This window comes from Lissotriton helveticus, chromosome 1_2 (assembly GCF_964261635.1).
Source record: "Lissotriton helveticus chromosome 1_2, aLisHel1.1, whole genome shotgun sequence".
Taxonomy (NCBI): domain Eukaryota; kingdom Metazoa; phylum Chordata; class Amphibia; order Caudata; family Salamandridae; genus Lissotriton; species Lissotriton helveticus.
The window spans coordinates 248,479,196-248,498,347 of NC_136058.1; the positions used below are offsets into that span (position 1 = coordinate 248,479,196).

Here is a 19,152-nt window from a genome sequence, read left to right on the forward strand (position 1 = left end):
TGGTGGCTGATGGCCTAGTCCCCTCTAAGCAACTTTTACCTGGTGCCACATACCAGGTTACAAACATTGATGGAATCCAAACAAATCATCCCATGGCAGTAGTAAGTCTCAGCTGGGGAGGTGTCATTGGCCCAAAGAGAGTGGCAGTGTCACCAAACTTGCCTGTAGACTGCCTACTTGGTAATGATTTGGAGATCTCAGCCTGGGCTGAGGTTGAACAGGAAACCCATTCTAGAATGGTGAATTCCAATGGAAAGGTTAGTGGGGCTGTAATGGCTACAGCCCCAATTCAAGATGTCCTTCCTGAAAAGGTTGGTAGGGCTGAGAAACTCTCTGCCCCATCTTTAGCAAAAGCTCTTCCTGAACAGGATAGCAAAGCTGTTATGATAACAGCAGAAACCCAAACTGAGTCTCCTCCTGAAAAGGTTGGTGGGGCTGTGATGGCCACAGCCCAAACTCAAACTGATATGTGTGTTGCGAAACCTAAAATGATGGATAACTCCACACAAACTGAGAGCATGGAGGAGGAAGAGAAATCTCCCCCTCACCAGACTTTAGGACAGGATCAGCCTCCTCAGGGAACTGATCTTACCCCTGATGAAGGAACTGCCCCAGAGGTGGTTGGGCCTAACCTGACAGAACCCCTGATGTCAGTGGACCCTTCTCAGGTGATACCCAGTCTGGAGCAGGTAACCTGCCCCTCTCTCCCTTGCCTTAGCCAGCCCAGGGCTGCAGAGGACAAGAAGGACAGTGAGACCCAGAGGGCCCCCTGTCAAATAAAGCACCCCCATCAAAAGATTAGGTGCACCAAAACTAGTAGCCCTAGTAAGGTGAAAACTTTAAAAACTCCTGAGGGAGCCCCCTTAAAAACAGTTAGGGACCTCCCACAGATGGATTCTGTTGGGCACAGCCAAACTTGGGACCCAAAGGGCCCAAACCTGAACTGTCCCTCCAGCAAGCCAAACAGAGGGACCCAGCCTCCAGCTTTAGGTAGCCAGAGGTTGACCCTGAGAGCACAGTGCAACTCAGTTAAAGAAATAAAGGCACACATGGTGGAAGATAATTGGAGGAAGCCAAGCCCTAACTTAGTAGAGCCTCACTTCAATACTCCATATCCAAACCAGCCTTTAACTTTGCATAAACACACCCAAGGTAGTAATTCCCTATGGTGGAGACCCTCTAATACCCAAAGGGTGAGGGACTGCTTAGTGGACCATGAGACAGGGGGTACCCATGCTAGTGCAGGTACTTCCTTATATGGCCACTCAGGCAATATAGGCTTACCTGGCCAAGGATAGCCTTATCTCCTTTCGTTTGGGGGGGGGGTTATGTAGGAAGGTGGCTACCTGACTATGGTTACCCCAGATTTTTTGCCTGTGTTTAGCTGGTTTTTTGACTTAGTTGACCTGGTTCCCTGCTAATCAGGGCCCCAGGCCATCTGCTCTCTCTGTAAAATGGATTCCCTGTACCCTAGGTACATACCCCAATTGGAAATGGACTCCTTGTCAGCCCCTGTATAATGCACTATAGGTGCCCAGGGCATAGGGGCCACCAAGGCCTACCAGGGGCTGCAGCATATCTTTTGCCACCCCTGGCTGGTTCTTAAATTGACACAACTGGCTGATCACTCAGCTGGGGTAAGGTGGTGTAATCACCCCTTGCTTAGATATAGTATACCTATATCTAAACCTATATCTGGACACATATTAACCTGTGAGCCACTCCTATGGAAGGCCTCATCAATCCTGGAGGCAGAGTGCGTGGTTTCATGTGAGATGGAGCTCTAGCATGAGCTGAGCCTGTCTGCAGCTGTCGGGAACAAATCCCTAAGCTGTTTCAGGATAATGCCATACCATATACTATTAAGTGCCTTATAATCCTCGCGGTTATTTAGCAACTTTGGTTTGGCTTTATCAAAACATGTCGTGTAAGGTGTCATACGATTTGGAATACCATCCCCTCGCCAGTTCTGGCGACGGGGATGGCATTCCACCCCTCTAGAGGGGTAAGACATGTTCCTTTACTAAATGCGGTTAATTTCTCCAAAGACCTTAAGATCCACAAAATGGATGCCTCTGCCACAGACAAATGTCTAGACCCCTGCAGTTGACCGAAACTCAGCAGATGGGGTCTGGACAAAGGGTTTCCTGTCACAGGAGGGTGTCACCACCCTCCAGACAGGAGATAGTGTATTGTAGCAGGGAGGTTTGAAAGAAACCAGACACTGCCTGGGGCGCACAAGGCTGCCCCTTGCATAATCCGGCCAAACCGGTTCTGGGGCACTTCAGCCCTCGTGCCAGGGCGGCCTGGATCAAAGGAAGGGGGTGTATCCACCCACTTCCTGGGTCCCACCCATAGGAGGGGACCTAGCAGGTAATCACGCCCCCCAGATTGGAATAAGAGTGGGAGCAGTGCCAATGCACATCAGATTTCCTGGAAGAAACATTTGAAACGATATTCTGGACCCTTCGCCCTCCATCTCAACGTGGAAGCCCGAAGAATCTCCCTTGTGGTCAAGGAGTGACCACCCTGCAGCAGCAGGCACCATCCAGCCCTCGACGTCTACTTAGTTGCAGTTCCCGCCGGAGCTCGAGCGACTGAGATCGACGAGATCAAGCCTGCCTGCCTTCCAACAGCCCGATCCACAGTCCCTGCAAAGCTGAGACCCGTGGAGGCGACCGGAAGCGTGGGGCACGCCATCTTGAATTGACCACGAGACGCTGACCGTGCAGCCCACGAGTGACCCTCGAAGCTGTGCACCGGGGTTTGAGAAGCCCCCACCCTGAGCTACTCCTGAGCCGAAGTTCAGCCCTCCACACTCGACGAGTGCTGCGTGGGGCCCTTTGGCACTATTTGGCTCAACGCGTTGGCCCGGTCACTTGCCAGCTGGCTAGTGGTCCCTGTGCCGACGAACTACCTAAGAAGACTCGTGAATCTGGTTGCTCCAGATCCGCACCAGCTCCCCTGAAAAGGAGCCCCGACTCTGACCTTCCTGGTCCGAGTGAGAAGCAATCTTCCGATCCTGCGTGGATTGCTCTTACCAAGGCTTGTTTGCTCCAAAGTTGAAGCCGACTGCACCGACGGTGAGAGCCTGCGTGGGACAGATCGTGACCTGCTCCTGGACGTCGCAGATGCCCCAGAGCCCACGTGACAGCGGAGAGAAGCTCCTCGACGACCACCTGATTGCGCCCGACATTGCCTGGTTCCGTCCTGGTTCCACCCTGGTCACTGCTGAGTGACCCAGACTCTGTCCCCTCTGCTTTCAGGTACTCTACAACTTGAGTCCACCCTTGGACTCCACCGGACACTTCGTCTTCACCCTGCCTGCAGCCCTTTCAGCTTCAAGCACCAAGAGCCTGCGTGTCAAAACCCGACGCCACTTCGACCCTGTGCACCCACTTCCTGTGGGTGAGGTAACTTTGCTCCGCCGGTGTTCCCACACTGGTGCACACCTCTAGGGTCTGTGTGTTAAGTTTTGTTCCTCTAGGTTCAGCGGAAGTGTCCTTAAACTTTAACTCTATGACTTTTACGCACCATTGGTTAACATTGGTGCATGCGTGCGCTTTCCGCACATCTCCCGAATCCCGAGGGCCATTCCCGACTTCAGCATTGCTTGTCCTGACTGCTCCCAGCGATTCCCTAGGCCCTAGGCCTAACCACTGTTCGAGTGGTCTCTCTTATACCACTTGTTTAGTATATGGTTTGAGTGGCCACCCGCCCTCATCCATAATTGTGCAACTTGTATGTTTAAACAGTGCTTTTGATTTAACGCTTGTGCCCCTTTATTCATAAAGAATACTGGGGATTGTTTTTAGTAATAAACACATATATTTTCATAATATATACTTGTGTGGTGTCCTTTCATTTGGTATTACAGGATTGTATGTGGTAAAACAGCTCGCTTAACACGACCTCTTAAGTTAAGCCTTTAGGCTGCTTAGTCCATGCTACCCCTAGGATAGCTTGTCTAATAAGGTTGACTTACAACCAGACACCATAAGGGATTGTTTGGTCAGGTAGTAGGTGGTTCCAGAATTGGAAACATCCCCTACCAGGCCAACTTCTCACAGTAAGTGTCTTCTGTGAATAGCAAAATGAGTAAGTGACTTCTGTGAATACGAAAATGGTAGTAAGTTTAGGATTTTGTCTTAAGTTAGTTCTGTAAATCGGGCCCATCGTGACTAGACTTTTTACGTTTTTTTTTAAATTAAGCAGCCCGTTTTTTGATCCATTCATAGGGACTGAGTCCAACTTTAGTGTCCTTAGGGAACTGTAAACCTCCATCATTCACACAAAATCTAACATGTGGTAAATGAAGTAATTTTATTTTACTGTAGACTGTGCTCCAACTAAGCTGTACTTCCAGGACTGGATAATTGTGTAATCTCCATGGCCAGGAAGGGATTCCAAATTATTCTTCAGATCCGTTTCTTGGAGCATGTCGGTCTCCTTTGAGGCATCACCTGTCTTCTTCTGGTTCCTACATCCAGTCCTACTTTAAAGCAGCTATTAAAGAGGGTGACAGGATACTGCCCTCTAAGCATGCACAAAATACCGAATCTGAGGCTCCAAGCCTATTTCGCCTGTCCAACCACCCCAAAAACTGTCTCTGAACATAAACAAGGCCAGTCGCATGTCCTCTGCAGTGCTCAAGCCTTGGCCTCATGTCATGGGTTGTAGAGGGGATGAAGATGGTGAAGAGACCACCTTTCATTGTAGTGTAGTCCAAAAGGAGTCGTCTAAACGTGACTAAACAGATTACAGCATATCCAAAATTCTGCTGTGCACCTGTTGTTGAAACTCCCCAGACACGTCTCTGCTGAAGCCGGTTTGACAAAACTGCACTGGCTCCCTATTAAGAAGCGAATTGCCTTAAAAGTTCTTTGCTATTTCTACAAGGTGCTGTCAAATGGACGCTTCACTGGCTGCCCATCCGGAAACGGATCATGTTTAAATCTTTGACGCTGATGCATAAAGCACTTTTTGGCTCAGGTGCTAGGTATTTGCAACGGAGGCTGTCCTTTTACCGTCCAGCCCGCTCACTGCGGTCAGAATCTCTTTTCATGGCCGTGGTTCCGCGTGTGAAAAAGGCCCGCACTGGGGGTCGCTCCTTTAGCTTCAAGGCCCCTCAGCTTTGGAATTCGCTTCCGATGGTTTTACGTAGCACCTCTAATTTGCTTCAGTTCAGGAAGAGCCTAAAGACCTGGCTTTTTAACCTTTAGGCTTTCTTTTCTCTCCCCTTTTTTTTGCTGTGCGGTCTGTTATTTTGTCTGTTGTGTTATTTACACTGAGCTGCATGTGGAAAGCGCCAGGGCACTCTTTTAGAGTAGCCGTGCACTATATAAACACAATATAACATAACATAACAAATGATGGACCTTGGTACCTTCGGTGTTTGACTAAACCTTATGTCCCAAGTTAGGAATTTAAGATCATCTGATGCCAGGATAGCTCTGGTTCCAAATTTTCAAAAAAGTCAGAATTGGAGGCAGATCTTTTAGCTACTCGGCATCCATGATCTGGAACACTTTGGGCCAGATGTAGGACCCCTAATACTGGTCGGTAACGGCCGAAATTACAGAATTTCGGCCGTTACCGACCGGTATTAGGCATTTGGGATGTAGATGGCTACATTTCAGATTCGGCAATTTACCGAATCGGTATTTAAGAATCCGGTAAATTTCTGAATTCTTAAAGACTGATTCGGTAAATTACCGAATCTGAAATGTAGGAAGCACTCAAGTGAGTGCTTTTCACCTGTAAGGATTCGTTATTTACCACCAACTACAAGTTGGTTAGTAACTAGCGAAAACCGTTAAAAAACAATTTTGTGCTTTTTTAACAGTGCCATGTGGCAGATATACATGCCCTTAGGGCATGTATGCGTGCCACATGTGCACCCATGCACTATTCAGGGATACAACAAGGTGTCAATTTGACACGCTGCCACCCTTGTAGGTCTTCCCCCTTACCGATTTGGTATTCACCAAATCGGTATTCCCCATTCATTCCTATGGGCCTGGAGTTAAATACCGAATCGGTATTTACCGAATTTTACAGATTTGGTAAAAATGACCGAATTAATATCTACATAGCATTTACCCATTCTAAAATACCGAATCGGTAAAATTCGGTATTTTAGAATCGGTAAATGGTATTTACCTACATCTGGCCCTTTGTCTTTAAAAATCCGGCATGGACCATCTGAAGCCTCACTTAGGAAATAGTTGAAAACTTGGCTCTTGGCCTTATGTTATTATCCTCTCATATGAGTAGTTCTTGTTGGAATGGATTCCTAGTGCTGGGACACTTCAATGAAGTAGCCATGCACTCTATAAATCTGATTTTATTATTATTATGGATAAGTTCTGGTCTGAAGGTCACAAGCTCATCAATGCTGTAGGTTGGTAAAATGAGTACCTTTACTTTGGATAATAACCATCTTTTAATACAGCATGTAGAGATGCGAACAAATGGAATGCAGTGTTCCAAAAGAGTGATCGATATTATTTTATTACAATAGTTCAAGAAAGTTCACCAATGTTCACCTTTACCAACATTATCTTTCCTTGATTAAGTGGATGTAGAAATACGTTTTGGCAGCAGAACCAGGCAAATTCACCAAGTGAAAAGGCAGGCAAAGTTTCATGATTATGCCCAAGATCAAGTTAAATTCCCTGGAGATAATGTGATCCTTCCCGGCAGGGTGGGACTTCCAGCTATAATCAACTGGTACTTTGTTTCCCTAAAGGGAGATTTTTTAATGCTACCGCCAAGGCAATTATTATTAGTGCAACAGGTCATGTTGCACTGAGGGCATAAGTGTAACAGGTCCAATTTCATCTACTTATACTTGGTTTTTCCTACCCACTTGGGAGCCTAGGGGGGCAATTTTGATTGTGCGCAGTAAGGCACATGACAGCTTACTGTGTTACTGCACTCAGGTATACCAATAACTTTGGGCAACAGTGGGTAAACCTACCTCTGCTTGCCAGCCAGGTTTAGGCAATTCCTTGCTGCTCAGAAGGTTGGACTTTCACCAGTGGGACTCACAGTGTGGCTAAGGGGAAACCTACAAGAGTTTCCTGTTGTCACATAATCCCCATTTCTATCTCCTTTTTTTAAACTTCACCAGCTTTGCACAAATTTGCAATCCAATAGCAGTTTAAAATTGCATTTTCTTTTAATAATCGGGGAAAAATTCTCTTACATCTTCACAAGCAAGAAGATAGTTGTGTTCATCGTGAATTGGTTAGCTACTTTCCAGTAAGAAATATTTCAGTTCTTTCAGATGAAATCCTCAAGATCCCTACCATTCTTGCAGCGGGGCCAAGATATGTTGACCTGTTAGCTCAAAGGGCATAAAAAAACAAAGTGAATGATACAATGCCTTATCTATTCTCAACTACTGTCGATCGCTTGGGCCCTATCACAATCCATCATTTTCATTCACCATGTCGCCTCAATTGAAGCAGCCTTATGCAAATCAGCCTTGATCCTGCACCACTGAGAACAGTCCAGCCCGAAAAGCGAGGTCCTCCGTGAACCGGAACACAAGAAACCCAGGATTGATTTCATGTGTATTATGGACTCATCAGCCAGGCATAGATTGATTCCTGTGGCACAGTCAACACAGGATCCATGTCTGGGAATATGCATCACACTTAAGGCATAAAAATCCATGTCTGGGAATATGCATCACACTTAAGGCATAAAAAAACAAAGTGCTGGATGGAATGCTTGATTTAATCTCAGCCACTGGCAATCACTTGAGCTGCAACCCAATCCATTGTTTTTCGCCCACTATACCACCTACGTTTGGACCCAGTCATATGGAAATCAACCTTGACCCCGCTCCAATGGGAACAGGCTAGCTGGAACTATGAAGGGCTTGATGGGCAGTGCTTAGCATGTTTAGCAGTGGTGGCAGCATACTCTGTCTTGTGAATCCTCATAGTTGACCAAAGTGTTTTATCTGAGAGTAAGTCTTACTGTCCCTTTTTATGTAAAGTTTCACTGTTATGTGAAACCTAGAAACTGTGTGTATGTTGATGGTGTGTGCATGTATAATTTGCTTGTTGGACATTTATAGTTGCCGGAGTCTGTGTATTAGTCTGAGTTATGAAGCTTGTTGGGTCCATTTTAGATGCTCATGGTTTATCACAGTGCACGATGGATGATGAGGACAGCTTCCCTGGACATCAGAAGTGTACTGCCTGCATTTATGTGGCTGGAGGGTGGACATCCAGTAAATTAACCCGTCCGCTGTGCCGAACGTTCCGCGCTGGTGCGAAACGTTCTATTGCGCGGGCGGGGCCGGAACGTTCAGCGGACTTGCACAGCACTACCGAGGAAGTGCACGCGACATCCGCTGAACGTGCCCCGCACGGAAGGGGTTAAGTAGGGAGGATGGAGATATGGTTACCTTCATAAATTCCATCAAGATATTTTTAGGAAGGGTCTGCTGATGAGTTTTTCCTGAGCACTGTCATTCGGTTGATTGTAGGTGACCTGACATCCTTTGTGTGCTTTTTCTCAACTTTTTGCTTTCAATCCACCTGTTTTTATGGACTTTGTTTTTGCCTGTCTTAAGACTCTCTGCACTTTACCACTGCTAACCAGTGCTAAAGTGCTGTGGTCTCTCCTTTAAACATGGTGAAATTGACTTACACCTAATTGGAGCATTCAACTTATTGTATGTTCCTAGTAAAGTGGTACAAGCTGTACCCCAAACCTGTAAATTAAATGCTACTAGAGGACCTGCAGCTTGTATTGTGCCACCCACTGAAGCAGCCCTTTAAACATTTCTCAGGCCTGCTATTACAGTCTATGTGTGCACTTGGAAAACAGACATTTCTACCTGGCCAAATAAACCTTTTGCCAAACCTTCCTTTTTAATACATATGAGTCATCCATAGGGTAGGATGCAGTGTATTTAAAGTGCTGGACATGTATTTTGTAACTTTTACATGTGCTAGTAGTGAAGAACGATTTAATTCGTTTTTCACTACTGAAAAGCCTGCCTCCCCATAGGATGACATTGGTTTACCTTATTACGTTTAATATGTGAAAAACGTCAATTGTGAGCAGTAAGGGAAGTCAAGTTTGTTCCCTAAGGAATTTTAGTTTAAAACCCTCATTAATAGTAAAGTTGGATTTTAAGTCACAAATCTGAAAATGCCATTTTTAGAAATTTGTCCCAACCATTCGGTGCCTGCAGTCTGTATCCTGGGACACATAACTAGGTGCAGCTGCCTGTTGGCCTTTGTGTATTGCTCTCAGACAGTGACACACAGTGAGAATAGATGTTGGCCAGATGGGCCATCTCTGTCAGAAAAGGGGGAGTAATTGTCCCCTGCACAGCTGCACATCACAAATGTTCCGACTCAGCACACTCACACACAGTTTTAAACTAGTCTTTTGCACTCCAAGACATGCTGGGACCGGGGCAGGGACGTTGTACATTCCAGACACCTCTTTAAGGAGAGGGCTCTAGAAGCTTCTCCCACTTCAAAGTGGGCACCAGGTATGAGTAGGGGATCCTCAGACCCAACTCTTCAGTACACCTCTGGGCCTGCTGAAAACTTTGAAGAAGGACTTTTGTGTTGCTCTGCTGCAAAAAGGGCTGTTTTGCTGCCCAGCTACTCTGCTCCCTGAGTGAGAAGGACTGGAATGTACCTTTAATTCAGGACCACCAGAGTGACTCCAAGTTCTAGTTGGCTGGCTTCCTCGTCAGAGCCTTTTGGGACAGAAATGGCCCTAACCATCTTAATCCCTACATCTGGACTATGCCTGCTGTTAGTCCTACCCCCCCAAATGATGCACCTCCAGACATGGACTCTTAGAAGCACGGTTGGAGGTGCTCTGCCATTCCTGCTCTGGACTTCACCAGAATTAATGCAGTGTGTCGCAAACCTGCCACAGTCTCACATCGCCTCATCAGAATGATACAGCCTCAACACAAGCTCACATCGCAGTCCTTGCAGTTTCTCATTGGAACTGACATGTGACAACGCTTCGACGCAAGTCTGCATCACAACTTCTCATCAGAAACGATGCAGCACAAAGCATCCTTCATGCAAACCCACACCGCAGCCCTCGCAGTTCATCGGAACTGCAGCTGTGTGACGCAAATATTGCATCAGCTTTCGGAACCATTATCGGCGGGCCTATCTAAGTCCTTGTACCCGGCACGTGCGCCATCGTGGTGGACCTAAACATGTGATTTTAGCCCTATCCAGCGTGACCAGATAATCACAGTTGGCATTTTGTGCTTTTAAAGGACGAATTTTACCTGAACCTTTCCAAATGAATGTCTCTGGATTCTACTAATTACATTTTTCATGTTTTACTGTCCAATAATGTATTACATTTTACTCTGTTTTTCTAAATTGGTGTGAGATTTTTCCTGTGTTGTGTTCTTACCTTATAACACTTTGTGTGCTGTATAAATACTTTACCCAATGCCTCTAAGTGAAGCCTGGCTGCTTTTGTGCTAAGCTTGCAGAAGGTTAAGCACAGGTTAATTTAGGGTTTGCGTGTGTTTCACCATGATGATAATTGTGGTTGCTGATTGAGTAGGGTTTCACCCCCAGCAACCATTTTCCCACTTTACTTCAGTAGGTGTGAGGTAGAACTGCAGTTTCTGTTGTTCAAGTTATGGAAGTTTCTGGGTCAAGCCTGGCCTTTTGTCTGACCCTGATTACTGCTTCACAGGTACTGCTATGTGCAAAAACTTCACACTTCATTATGCCAATGCTGGAAATGCTCTAATTTGGAGACAGCCACAATACTACCTGAGGTAAGAAGTATCACTTTATGAAAAGCAATCTGGCAAGTATAAATATAAGAGAACAACCCCAAACTGGTTCTGCAATCCTAGTTCTAGAAAATGTAAATTAAGGTGGGACTCATACTACCTAACTTTTCTCCAGTTCCAAGTTCTTTGCAGCACATGAAGGGTGTGCTCCACTGAGTATTCAAAAGACTGCTGTGTGTGGAGAGCTGATGTCTACCTGACAGCCAGATTCCCAGAGATGATGGTCTTTACTTTCGAGCTGAAGGTCGGCCTTGTGCCTTGACGCCTATATGCGTGCTGAGAGAGGGAAAGAGTCTACCTGACACCAGAAGAGGAGAGGTTGTCCAAGAGAAGAAGTCCAACATGTTTCTGGACTGAAGGACACCTTGAGAAAGTGGACTGCCTGGAAGAGGGAAGACAGTTGTGACACATGCTGTAATACCTATCCCATTCACTATCCGCAGTTGTTGTGAGAACTGCGAAAACCTGTCTCAGTCTGTAACTACTGAGCTGCATGAATCCAGCACTGGCATATGCTGGACTGCAACTGCCTTGCGGCGTGAATATTGTACTGGCCCATATCATGCTGCAACTGCCACATTGCATGAATGCTGTATCCACCCATGTTACACAGCACTTGCCATGCTGCATGACTTCTGAACCAGCTGTGTGGGTATCAATCTGCTGTGCTACATGAGTCATACGCATGCCTCTGTTGGGCTGCAACTGAGGTGCTGTGTATACGTCAATGTTGGCCCCAAAATAGGTAGGCAATGCAGAGAAATATAAAGACTGCTGCCCAAGGTTTTCTGACAGCCTCCTATCACCACTTGAAAGATGCATTTGGGTCCCCTTGTGCCCACTACAAGGACAGCATACTGGTAACAATGACCACGGTCTGTAATTTAGACCCAGCTACTGCAACAAGATGAGGTGACCAGCGTAGTCTCGACAAGCATATTACTAGTTTCCTCTCCGCCAGGGTTGTCATGATGGTTTCTCCTCCATGAAAACCATGGCGGAGAGGAAACAAAGGAGGCCTTACAGGGCCCCCTTGTGCCTCACCCCCAGTGGATGCACAGGTGGGGGGAAAACATGTGCCCCCCTGTATGCATGCACAGAAATTCAATCAAGGCATGTACTTATTAGTCCATGCCGTGCTGGAACTATTTTTGACGTTCCCATTGCGGTGCCTATTTTATAGGGACTGTCGTGGGAACGCTAAAGGAGTTGCCCTTCAATGACTAAAAAAGTAATTATACGGCAGGCAGTTTTCACACAGGTTTGGTGGTGTGGAGGCAGGGCAGCCCCGCCGCCGCACTGTTAAACTCATAATTGGCCCCATAGTGTGTGCTATGCTACATGCATGCAGTCACAGTTCAGTGTAAACTCTATCATGCTCAGACATGTTTTTCAGGCATACATTTAATGTAATTTATTTTATTGGTTTATTTTTATTCAAATCTTTTTAAGGGCTTGTCTACAATAACTATCTACTGCTTTTAGTCCAGAGGATAGTCTTGCATACTCTTACAACAAGGGACTGAAAGGCCAACACATATTCCACAACTTTTTCGTTAATCAAATAACGTTGGCACATTCCCCACACCAGTGGTTCTTAACCATTTGACTTCTTTTGACCCCCATTTACTCATTACTGCACCTCAAGGACCCACAATGAATCATTATTGCAATCTGTCGACCCTCACTGAGTCATAATTGGAATCTGAGGACCCCCACTGAGTCATTACTGGAAGCCGATGACCACGGCCTAAGGATTTTCAATGATATGACCTGCACAAACAATACACAAAGACATGCAGAAATAAGGATTCATCACACATATACACAAATGATGCAAAATGTTATTTAATTCACAACAAATATAAACAACTCGGAATAAGAAGGTTGGATCTTTTCTAAGTTCAATTGAGGCCACTCATTCTACTATATTTTGTTTAAAGCACTCGCACTGCTCACACTAATCAAACTGAAGATGCAACTTAATTTTTCACCCCCAAATTTAAATTCCTTCACATTTACAAAACGGATTCAAATGTTCAACTGCACATTTTTCTTGTTCATTTATAAGCCCTGTTAATCTGTTAAAAGTATTTAATTTTCTAAGCAGTCGGGGACCCCCCTGAGTAGGCTACACTCGTCTGGCTCAGTGAATCGATGTATATTTAAAACAGACATGGTGGATAGATATGTGTTTCTTGTTCTTCAGAGCAAGCACCTGTATTGTTCGCATATCAATCAAAAACATGGGCACATGGAGTTGGCTAGGAGAAGATGGACCATGCACAGTGAAGAAAAAGACGAAGCAGGTAATCACATAGATTGCATTGTGACAAGATGTGGTAATAGCAATAACTAGATGTGTGGGAAGTAGTCAGAGATTCTTATTCTCCACATCAAATAGGAAGCTGAGTGAGCAATGAGGCTTGGACAGTTATTGGGTTATAACGTCTATTTTCAGAGCCCACAGTTCTGCCACAAACAATATCTATCTATTTTATCCATTCTTTTTCTATTTTCTAATTTCCCCGTGTGGTTGCAAGGTCGTGCGGTACATCCTTTCCATCCCTTACAATTCCCTTTCATCTAGCCTAGATATTCCTAGAATTCTTGGGGAATAACTCAACCCCATTACCAATTAGTAGCAATCATGTAAATATTCTATCTTCTTGCTGTTTCGCCCTTGTTAATCTAATCTGCGCACTGTGGCATTTCCACACCATGCCCCATGCAGTAATGTTAAGCTTTTCTGAGTTTTTTACACTGTACGCAAAAAACACCTTGTCAAATGGTTAATAACACTTGAACCTAAAGGCTTGCTGCTGTGGTGAAAGGGATTGGAACATTGGAGTACACCAAAGAATAGAGGCAAGTAAAATGTGACATTTTAAAAGATAGTTAATAAATGATATTTAAAAATCAAGTACCTGTTGTTCTGTCTGGGCCGCCCACAGTGTCTTCACCGACCTACATGTTTTTTAAAGACATTTGTAAATTACATGCAAAATACACAGTATAAATGACCCACTATCTTGTGGAATAAGGTATTAGTTAGATAAGGCACTTTCACATTTCCAGCGCCCAATGTATTCTGGAATAATCACATACTACTAAATGAACTGTACCCAGTGCCTAACATCGTTGGCCATACAGAGTTGCAATACCCTATATTGTTAAAACAAATTGCAACCAATGTTTACGGTCATCATTTACAAAAGTGGGTGAAAGGACAGAAATGGACATCAATTTTAAAATAATCTGTATTAAGCTGCAAATCTTGTTTAGTCTTTTAGTATTTCGTGATATGGAAGTAATTCTTTGGATGCATATGTCAATTTTAAAATGATATTTTCTCTAGTCTTGGCTCTTGGAGATATTTCAAACAAATAGTCTTAATTTGAGTTTAGCAACACCCTTGACAAAGTTTAATTCCCCTTTTTATGTGAGCTTTCATTCATTGTTAGGGGTAGACTGCCTTGAGCTTAAGTGACAAGAGTGGTCAGCTGAAAACACTACAGACCAAATCACTGCAACAAAGTCTACGTTGCATGTAAGTTAGGTCTACACTACGCTGTGCTCTTAGTGTTCCGGCTTTGAGCTTCCTGCGTTTCCTTGTTTCACGTTTTCTATTTATTTTTACTTGTTCCTCGAGGTGTTCATAGAATGACCTTCTCAATCACTCTGAAGTTGTCTGATTTGTGGAAATAGACAGGGACCTGAATTACCGGAAACTTTAGGGTTTGTTCGTTGGATATGATTTTTCAACAGCAGAAAGCTTTTTTCTTTTATTTACATATACTTTGTACACTACTCTATCAAGCTTAATCTCAAAAACAGTGGTAAACTTGTGTCTTCAGACTTGAAGCCCACCATAGAGGCAGTGTTATGACAGTTTGGATTTCAAAAACACGTTTCCGGTCCAGTTTACAAAACTGCACCCATTACAGCATTCCAGAGCACTCAGTTCTCTTTATGCTTTAAGGAGTTAGCCTCATGGATGCCCAGCCATTGCCTAAAATTAAATGGCAACAAAACTGAAATACTGATAGTTGAGAAAGCCCTTTCTATATGGTCATCAGCATGGTGGCCTGAGGTTTTGGGGCAAATTCATGCCCAGAAAGCAGAAGCTAAAAATCTAGGGGTTTGGCTGGATTCCAAACTAACGTTTGAGAGCCAAATCAGGAAGGTGGCTGGGAAATATTTTGGAACTCTCAAAGTCCTAAGGAAAAGCCTAGATCTATTACCGATTGCTGCCAGAAAAAAAATGGTTCATTCCTTGGTCACATCCCAGATAGATTATGATAATATCCTCTATCTTGGAGTATAAAAAAAAGGTCTAACCAAGTTCCAATCTATTCAAAATGTGTTTGCACGTCTAGTCCTGAACCTTCCAATAAGAGCACCTGCCGCAAAGACTCTGGCTACCCTCCACTGACTTCCCGTGGAAAAGATGATTACTTTTAAGGTTATGTGCTACCGTCAAAGAAATCTATGGAAAAAGTTTCAGATATACCTTCGCCCTATGATAATATCTTACATACCGGCAAGTAATTTAAGATCTAAAGTAACTTTCTTAGTCAGGGTGCCAAGAAAGCAAAAAGTCAGGATGGGAGGTCGATCTTTTGGATACCTCGCAGCCAAGATTTGAAATACCATGCCAGTGACTTTGAGAACCGAACCCTGCAAAAGCTGTTCCCATCTTCAAACAAGAAAACTTAGATCCTCTTTAATGTTCTGGTGACCCCTAGCTGGTATAGCTTCACCTCCTGATCCACTCAATAGTCATATTAGTGTGGGGACACACCGGTGGTGTAACTATGCACTTTACAAAACGATAAAACTAACCTAAAACGAAACTAAACATGGTGAAAAAGTTATATGAGTTATTTTTATTTAGGCAACCACACACGTGAGTGCGTTTTAACACAGCAAAATATACCAAGCACCAAAGCACTTTCTACTTTTTCACTTCTTTCTTCCATGGGGAAAGAAAATTCTTTCAGAGACACAACCCCTTTCCATGGGAGCAATACCTTTTTTGTCAAACGTTCCCTTGTCCTTGCAGCAATGGTAGTGAGTCATTACCTCCTTTGTCAGAGTCTATGTCCCAAGATTTCTAGGATGGGAAAGGGTTAGAGAATGGTGTGTGAAAGCCCCAACATGACTATTCTTGTGGGTGCTCACATATTTCATGAGCTTTTATGCTCTGGAATGTCCTCTGCTGTCCCACAGGAGGATATATATTCAGATGAGGTGTGAGTAAATCCTTTTACAATTACAAACTGGTGAATTGCAAAAATAGATTGCACTTGTAAAAATGTTATGTGCCGATACATGAAAATCTTTCTCAAACATACTGCTCAAGCTTCCTCAGCCCTCTTTATTACTTTATTTGCCAAATATGACATGAACCATGACTTTGATCACCCACACCACCTATGACTCTATTTTATCTGCCATGAGCGCTGGGTGATAAACAAGGAGGCATATTATTGATATTATTGATAATTTATTTGTGGGCTTTAACCTGCTTTCAAAGGAAAAAAAAGTCTTATGATACAACGTACAATGTTCATATGTCTTCATTGTAAATCTTTGTCAGTAAGATGTCAGTGGCAAATGCTTTCTGAAGATATCCAATTTTTCCTACTTTCTGAAGGGAAGGTAGTTGGTGAATAAAAACATATGCCATACAGTAGGTTGTTTAAATGGGTATTACCAGTGATTGCAGAAAGCAGTGTATGTTCCTAGTTGGAAGGATGTGTGAGTACCACTGGATCTCTACAAAAAGGGGGATCGTACTGTTCCTCTAAAGAAAATACTGGAGGAGTCACGAGTAACTAGGTCCCACTATATTGAGGAAAGATATAAGTGGGGATCCATATGTTGGATCTTAATGCCCTCACACACCCTTTCAAGTGTCATGCTTCATCATATGGGGTGTTCCTCGTTGGGTTGGCGGTGCAATACCCAACGGGCTGCCTAAAGTAGGGGCACTTTGTCGGAGATCTTCTATCCAACTGCCGTTTGGTGAAGTGCGGGTGTGGGGCCAGGACTGTTTAGATGTGATGGAGTGATTTAAAATAGGAATTGGAGTACCTAGAAGGACAACTTTATTCTCAGGTCTCCTATCCTAGCTAAAAACAGTGTACAAGGCACACATGCCGAGGTTGATGGCAAGTGTGGTGGTGTCCTTGTTAGAGTGTGTTGGTCAACATGTAAACATCTAAACAGTTATATATTGGGAGTACAATTAACCCTACATACCCCTAGTCAACCTGCTTTGGCCATCCTTCAGAGTTGTTTTGAATGAGGATGCATTGGATGAGTGGATATATTCCAGATTAGTTAGGCTTCCATTATTCACTTTTTATGTAGTAACGTTTATGATACCTCATGTTATGTCTCATATGTTCAAAATTTTGATACTGACTTTTCTAGTGAATAATTGTTGTTCTGATGATTTACTTCTGGGTCTCCACGCTTCCAATGCAACTGCATCAATGCAATTAGAATGCACATTTAAACGGCTATTGACACTCAAGATTTGTTAAGACACTCATATGCAGTCACTCCTAAACAGGGTGATAGACATTTCTATAGCATATATTTCAACAAACTAAATAAACTCTACATAAGAAACAAATACAGATTTTCATGAAGCCTTGAAAAAGTCCAAAAGAACAAAATAAGTATCAACTCAAGTAAACGGTATACTAATGTGAATAAAGAATGTAGGACCAAACTTTCAAACAAAGGGTTATGGCATTATTTACCTGACCACAAAAAATTAATCAACTATATATGTATGTTTGCACATAAATATGGCATTTGTGCCTCACGGAAATATATATAGGCAACTATTTGTAACACTATACTCATTAAACCACAAAGAGTGGAAAAGACAGTTAATCATACCTTGATGACGACAATGTACTGAGCAACCTGGAAATACGTGGACTCTGGAAAAGAAACATGATTTATTGTTTACAGTTTATGACAATTGACATTTAATTCTCTACAGTTATGAGTGGAGTGGTGTGGCTCACTGGTTAGAGGTGGCAGACCCGGAAGCAGAGAACGGCCCGGGACCAGGGTTCAATTCCCGACGCGGCAGGGTCATGGACCAGGGTCAGCGGACTCGATAATTCTCGCCTCGGTGCCTACTCTAACCAGGAATCACACTCTGCAACTCTGGGCATTAGCTTGCCTCATTTCTACAACGGCCCCCCACATTCGCTGGGGATGCCTGGTTTCCCCTTGGAGATACCCAGTAGGGACCATCTCACAGGGATAGCCAGGACAGGTTCCCCAGCGGTCTACAGCGCCACGACGCCTCAGGGCAGCAGTGCGCTTTACAAGACACATACATACATGAGACCTTTGCTAGGGCAGTCATCAAAGTGGAGTTGTATTGCAAGAGTTACCTCTCCTGGTCCAGCAGAGTATCCCTTTGTAGATCATAAAAAGGTGCACCACTAAAACTTGCTTTGCTTTATATAATACAACTGTGCTAACAACATGGTATTAATAGAGGGATTTACAGATTGAAAGCCTTACTTTCTGATCCTGTAACATTCTTGATTTGATTGGTCAATAACCTTGTGCAATATCTGGGCATATGCTTGCTGAATTTCCCTAGATTCAGTTAAAAGGGTCCAAAAGGAATGCCTACAGATTGTTTCTGTCAGCAAACTCTGTAATCCCAAAGGTTATAGAGATTCAGGAGGAACAGAGTGTTGAAGATGCAAATATAATCTAGTAGTCCATGTTTACAAGGAAAGGACCATCAATATAGTGTAGTGCCTCACATTTTAAACTAGATTGTTTTCCTACGGAAAGTCTTTTTAGGCCACCCTTATATAAAAAAACTCACATTAGAAAACATAGAAGGTTTGAGAACGATTAATTGTAAACTTAAGCAGGTTTGTTCTGGGATAGAATGTCAGTGAAAAAGTGGTGACCTAGACACTTTACTGCTTTGAAAACAAATGTTAAGTGTTTGAATATGGTCTGGTTGATAGTGTAGAGGCAGTTGGTTCGAAGTTCTATACTGAGGTGAGGACATGCTCTGTAAAGTATAGAGAGCTCTGGTATCAAAGTTCATGACTGTCAGGTGGTACACGTTGATTTGGGTTTTATTCGTGTTAAAGGATGTATGTGTTTGCATCTTGCATAGATTCATTAACTGAAAACGTGCTGTGACAGTTGTGTTGGTAAATAAATGCTTCAATTGTTATGGATGGGCAGAAAAGAACCCAAGGTTTCTGACACAGGAGGCAAATTTCACACAGCAATTAGGAAAGTTGATGAATTTTGTTGAAGAGATGGTT

General features: G+C 43.8%; 1 protein-coding gene across 2 annotated transcripts in view; it reads right to left on the bottom strand.

Moving 5' to 3' along the window:
* The window catches only part of LOC144800424 (vitamin D3 hydroxylase-associated protein-like), a 654,091-nt gene that overhangs the window by 104,940 nt on the left and 529,999 nt on the right, over window positions 1-19,152 (bottom strand). For both annotated transcript variants that reach the window (XM_078671680.1, XM_078671681.1), the window contains exons 11-12: window positions 17,738-17,781; window positions 13,747-13,786 (exon numbers count right to left, since the gene is read on the bottom strand). In XM_078671680.1, the coding sequence (XP_078527806.1) occupies window positions 13,747-13,786; window positions 17,738-17,781 (84 nt within the window). The remainder of the gene's footprint in view (window positions 1-13,746; window positions 13,787-17,737; window positions 17,782-19,152) is intronic.